At 36.0% G+C, this 5846-nt stretch overlaps 1 protein-coding gene across 1 annotated transcript; it reads left to right on the top strand.

The window, feature by feature from the left end:
- Nucleotides 1–2115: 2115 nt before the first annotated feature.
- Nucleotides 2116–4706, top strand: LOC149630083 (uncharacterized). Its single transcript, XM_089851276.1, has 3 exons — nt 2116–3196; nt 3679–4395; nt 4516–4706. The coding sequence occupies exons 1-3, from the start codon at nt 2116–2118 to the stop codon at nt 4704–4706; spliced, it is 1989 nt and encodes a 662-aa protein (XP_089707402.1).
- The last annotated feature ends 1140 nt before the right edge of the window (nt 4707–5846 follow it).

The following is a 5846-nucleotide window of genomic DNA, read 5'->3' on the forward strand; positions in this document are numbered from 1 at the left end:
ATATCCGTGTTTAACTTTATACACTGATTATATATACAACCATTCCAGTACACATGAAAACCTTCAATTATCTAGTCAAGACAGAAATACAGAGATTCATGTAATTTTAGAAGCGGGAATAGAGAACAGGGTACTTTTTGCGTGCGTCAAAGTCCACGACACCCTTCCTTGAGATGGGGGGGGGGTATGAAAGAAGAGGCTGGTCATTGTGGCGGAGGTAAAAAGCAACGATGTATTTTTGGCCGTCACCGTCAGCAACGTCATCAAAATGTTGTTTAAGTGAGCCTGTTAGATAATTTAAAATTTTCGTTACGAATTGAAGGGATTGGATCTATGAGTCGCACTGAAGTAAATACTAACCGTTCTTCATTCCTGCTAATAAAATTACACGGATCCCTGGTCAAGACTAGTCACTGCGTTTTGATAAATCATAGCCCCCCCCCCCTCTGGCGCGATAAGTTCTTTCTATCTTTATTAAATAGGTGGAACAAATTACAATGGCAACCATTGTTGTGATTTTGAATAAATTGGTGCCACACAAATAATTGCCCGCTTCTAAGGACAAGTATTACCTCGTACCTAGGGATGTGAAATTAACATATATTTTAAAAACGGTAATTTACTCCGTAAATTACTGATTCAAATTTTGCGAAATCAAAATTACACTTCATCACCAAATTTGTTAATTTCAATTTTACGTGCTTACAGTAAATTAAATTTCAACAACGTTGAATTGTGAGAACTATATAAAGTTTTTTACATGATTTTGCGGCAGCCGTGGTCTTTCTAATCCGATCTTTAACTAACAATTTGTAGTTCTGGCTGGCGCCTGGCAACTCCATTTTTAAGTAAATACAGTAATAGTTGATCATTTAAATATAAAATGAACTTTTAACGCGTAATGAGCCCTTGACCCAAATAAAAGAGCACTAGCATGTGCGTGTGACAACTTGGTCCGGCTTTCAAGTAAACACCACTTCAGTGACTAACAATGAATCACTATTTTAAGCTAGAACAGCCGCATGAACGAAAGGGGTACAGTGGAAAACGGGACTCCGAAGTAAGAGAGGACATTGTTTTAGTCTCAGGAAGGATAGTACACTTGGTTTCACTCCCAGGACACAAAAATTTCAAAAATGTTTAATAATTCTTACCATTATAAAATTACGAAAATTTGGTAAATTACCACCGGTAGTTTACGGACGTTAAATTACTGACTCACATCTCTACTAGTACCAAGTCAATTGTTTGGGAAAATAAACTGAACTGCTTCCCTCGGCATCCTACCTACAACAAACATCCAATTTGCCTGGATTTTTTTAAGTATATGCGTTATTAATACATTTGAAACGTATAAATTCTTAAAAGGTATTAATCCGAAACTACGACCGATGCCACAGATATCTGTTTCAAATGTCTACAATCTGGTTTTTATCTCAGATATGATTTGATCCGAATGTGTATATGAAAAATGCATCTGATCTGAACAGAAAACGGTCCTCAACTGTTTATCTGATAGCTGAAATCAAGCAAACATATTTGATCTGTTCGGATCACAAATCAGATAACTGTGTTCGGTTTAAAGCACTAACTATTTCTGTTGAAAAGACGGCAGCGCCATCTAGTTTTAAAATAAAGAACAAAAGAACAATTTTATAAAAATTTCGGGATGTTTTAATTTTTCTGTGCTTTATAAAATAAATGAAAACTAAATCCTGAATTTTAAGTTTCTAACTCCTCTAGAAGTACCTTAGAATTTTGATGATCGGTGAGTGAGTGACAAAATAAGGTAAATTTCACCTGCGATATTTCGAAAAGTATATAGGGTAGGAAACTTGGAAACTATAGCTACAATTGGCATTCCTCGGGGCAAGCAAAATTTCAGGCTTTTACCTTTACCCATCACGAAGTTACAGTGGGCTTAAAAGTGCCACGAGTTGCTTCGAGAAAAGGATGTCAGTGGTCGACTTGGCTGGGAGCACTGCCGTGCTCCCAGATTATTGTGCGATTCAAAATTTATTTGTTTTGACTGCGGGATGCTGAAAATCGACGATTCGTTTTTTGTTAATTCAAGTATGTCTCTCGAGGACTCTTAATGGGATAAAAATTCCTAAGATGCAGGGTGTCAAAAAAACTAAAATTAAGCGACGAAAAAAACTGGAATCCATATCCTTCTATTTGTCTAACGTTCGTAGTATTAGACAAAAATTGCGTGATCTCGACGTGGTAGCTCGCAATATGAATCCGGATATTTTTTTCTTAACTGAAACTTGGCTTGGTCCTGATATTTGCGATGCTGAACTCTTCGAAAGTAATTACATTGTGTTTCGACGTGATCGTGCTACTAGGGGCGGTGGTGTCTTGCAAGCCATAAACCAAAGTTTATCTCCGGTTTTGCTGGATATTGACCCTGCTGTTCGTGTCTCTCCTGGTGGCATTGAAATTGAAGCTGTGTTTGCTTCTGCTAAGGCGGATGATAGGTCAATCTTGATTGGTTGTCTTTATGTCCCTCCGCCGTGTATCCATGATTATGTAATAGGTGTTTGTGCCTTACTTAATAGTATCATTGATGAGATTAACAAACATGATATTTTCATCTTAATGGGAGTCTTTAATATGGCTAGTCTTGGTCTTCCGAAACCAACCCCCGATTGCCTCTCATCACTTGACATGTTCGAATGTGTCTCAAATCTTGGTTTGCATCAAGTTGTCTCTGACAAGACGAGGAATAATAATACTCTTGACCTTGTGTATATTAATGAGAAAAGATTTATTAAGAATGTAGTCTCTGTGGATAATTTACCTGGTTGTGATCATAATGCTGTGACTGGTGAATTAATTTGTACAGTATCTCAGAATAAGGTGGTGCAGCGTTCAAGTTTTGATTTTCGCAATGCTGATATTGTCTCGCTAAATGGACTTATAAGTCACGCTCCTTGGGACATGGTTTTTTATTTAGAAAATGACATTGACGAGGCCTGGGACAATTGGTTATCAATGTTTTCTGCTTGTCTTGATGATAGTATTCCTAAGATTACTTCTCGCCCTAAGCGAAAATCAAATCCTTGGATAACGGATCAGATAATTCATTTAGCCAATGTGAAAAAAACCCTATTTAAAAAACTCAAATCCAATTTCACCGAGTTTAATAGAGCTAGATTCAGGCGTCTGACAAATAAGATTAAGGAATTATCTCGTACTTCTTATGCGAATCATGTTAGGCAACTCTCTAATAATTTACGCTCTGAGCCTAAAAATTTTGGAAATTTGTGGCCCTCAAATCGAAACTCCCAATTCCAAACTTTATGAAGAACAATGGGGATAGCATTACTGATTGTGCTATCATTGCTACTAAATTCAATGAGTACTTTTGTTCTTGTTTCTGCAAATCTGGCCCAATTCCTAACCCAGCTGACACTTTGTATGATCTTCCGCTACCAGTCGATGATGAGCTAAACTTATTGTTTACTCCATCTTTGGTTATCACTGCTATCAATAACCTGAAATGTAACTCTTCCCCTGGTCCAGATGGGATAACCCCAAAAATGTTACAGCTTTGTCGTGATAGTGTGTCGTATCCTTTGTCTGACTTTTTAAGTTACTCGATGAAGGTAGGCAGACTTCCGGCTGCTTCGAAAAGGGTTAATGTTGTCCCTCTATATAAGGGTTCTTCCTTAGACAGATCTGATATGGCGTCCTACCGTCCTATATCCTTATCCTCTGTTTTCTGTAAAATTATGGAATCAATTGTATCTGATTTCATTAATTCTAAATGTATTAAGCCTGGCGTGCTCCCTGAAAAGCAGTTTGGTTTTAGAAAGGGTTTCAGTTGCGTAACGCAGTTAGTCCAGGCTTTCCATTCATGGGCTTCTTTGTTGGACTTACGTGTACCATCTGATGTACATGTCATAATTTTTGACTGGAAAAAAGCCTTTGACTCTGTTCCTCATGATCGCCTCATTTTTAAGCTTTATGGTGTTGGTATTCGCGGTCCTATTCTAGCTTGGGTTGCTGATTTCTTAAGGAATCGTGAACAGAGAGTTGTCTTTCAAGGTGAATTTTCGGGTTATCAACCTGTTACCTCTGGCGTACCTCAGGGATCAATATTGGGTCCTTTACTGTTCATTCTGTACGCCCATGATCTTCACCTTGGTAATTCCCCTGATACCAACCTTTGGCAATACGCTGATGATTCCTTTCTCTCTCGAGCTGTGCGCTCTATGTCGGACACTGTGTTACTTCAGAGAGATATAAATATAATCGTTGACTGGGGAATTAGAAATCTCTTGTCTCTAAATGTATCGAAATGTTCATATATCATTTTAACTAGACGTCGCAATGTATTTAATGTTGATTATTGTGTATCTAATCAAATCTTGCCTCGGGTCTTTAAATGTAAGTTACTTCGGATTTTTATTTCGAGTGATTTAAAATGGGCTGACCATGTCTTATATATTACCTCTAAAGCCAGGCGCTTGACTGGTTTAATTAATAGAACTTTTGGTCGTTCAAAAGCAGCTGTTATAGCGTTTAAGGCTCTGGTAATCCCTGTTTTGGAATATGGGTCTGTGGTATGGTCTCCTCATTTACGAAAGGATATTGACAGTGTTGAACGGGTTTTGAGACATTTTACTTCTTATCAATTGAACCAGTCATGGTTCAATAATGTGCAAAATTGCAATAGAATACAATATGGTGATCGTTAAAAAACACTGAATTTTTTACCTATGTATGCACTCAGACAGTTTTCTAGTCTCGTCTTTTTATACCGGGAATTTACGGTCATTATACCTTTCCTTTACTAGATTATGTCAATATTAATGAAAGGCACGAAATTTTGACATTTGCCATTGGTAAAGCTAGATGTGATGCACTTTTTCATTCATTTTTTTTTCGTGTCGTTAGGGATTGGAATTCTCTCCCAATTGACATAAGGTGTAGTAATACGCTAGCCTGTTTTAAATTTAAATTGTATCAAAAATTTTTAAATGACGATTGCATATTATAATTATTTTTAATGCCTCTTCGATTTTATCTATATAACTATGGTTTAATATGACTATTGGTTTTTATAATTTTCTTTGTTTTAATTTAATTTATGTTTTTTTTTTCTTTTTTGTATTTGTCTGGGTCAACAAGCTTTGTACTGGGAGTTACTCCTTTTCTTGTTGGCCTCCAATTTATATATTGGGAAATAAATATTATTATTATTATTTTGTATGTAATTTTCAATTTTTACATCCGCTCTGGGGCCCCTCGTTCTAACGTTTTTCCATAATTTTTTTCGATTAAAATACGTGAGCTTCGTAAGGTTTAGGGTATCGCAACACGTTGAATTTTTGGTATCTACCTATTTAATTAAAATTTACAATACATTCAATTTATTGTTTCATTTTGACTTTCTTCATCCGGTATTAGGACCTCTTTTCTAAGGGTTTTTCATTATATTTCTTATTAAGGTGTCGTACAACGCAATTTACCTATTATTTTTGATATATACAATTTTCTTTGAAATTAATAGAAAAATCCAATTTTGGCTTTTTAAATCCGCAGTGGCAACCCTAGTTCCAAAGTTTTTTCATGTTTTTTAAGTTTCTATTAATCTAGATAATGTCTTAAGTTATCAAGTAATGCACTACGTAAGAATCGTAATCCAGATATACATCTGTTTTTCTAAATTGAGAATAAATCACACTTTGTGTTTTATTTTAGTTTTTACATTTGATGTGGGGACCTTTTTTCCTACAGGTTTTCGTGGTCTTGCTTTAGATGAATATCACACTTAATCACGCCAGGTATTTCTTCTATCTTCCAAATTCATTAGACTTAAAAATCAATCGAAAATG

Source organism: Phalangium opilio, unplaced genomic scaffold (genome assembly GCF_054372755.1).
Source record: "Phalangium opilio isolate 3A_F unplaced genomic scaffold, DU_Popi_V2 ptg000103l_1, whole genome shotgun sequence".
Taxonomy (NCBI): Eukaryota; Metazoa; Arthropoda; class Arachnida; order Opiliones; family Phalangiidae; genus Phalangium; species Phalangium opilio.

Bases quoted from the DNA above. Each gene is read 5' to 3' on its own strand.
- LOC149630083 (XM_089851276.1), top strand. From the start codon at position 2,116: ATGCAGGGTGTCAAAAAAACTAAAATTAAGCGACGAAAAAAACTGGAA. The intron at 3,197-3,678 runs GTACTTCTTATG...GTTCTTCCTTAG, and splicing joins TAAGATTAAGGAATTATCTC to ACAGATCTGATATGGCGTCC. The intron at 4,396-4,515 runs GTAAGTTACTTC...GTCGTTCAAAAG, and splicing joins CTTGCCTCGGGTCTTTAAAT to CAGCTGTTATAGCGTTTAAG.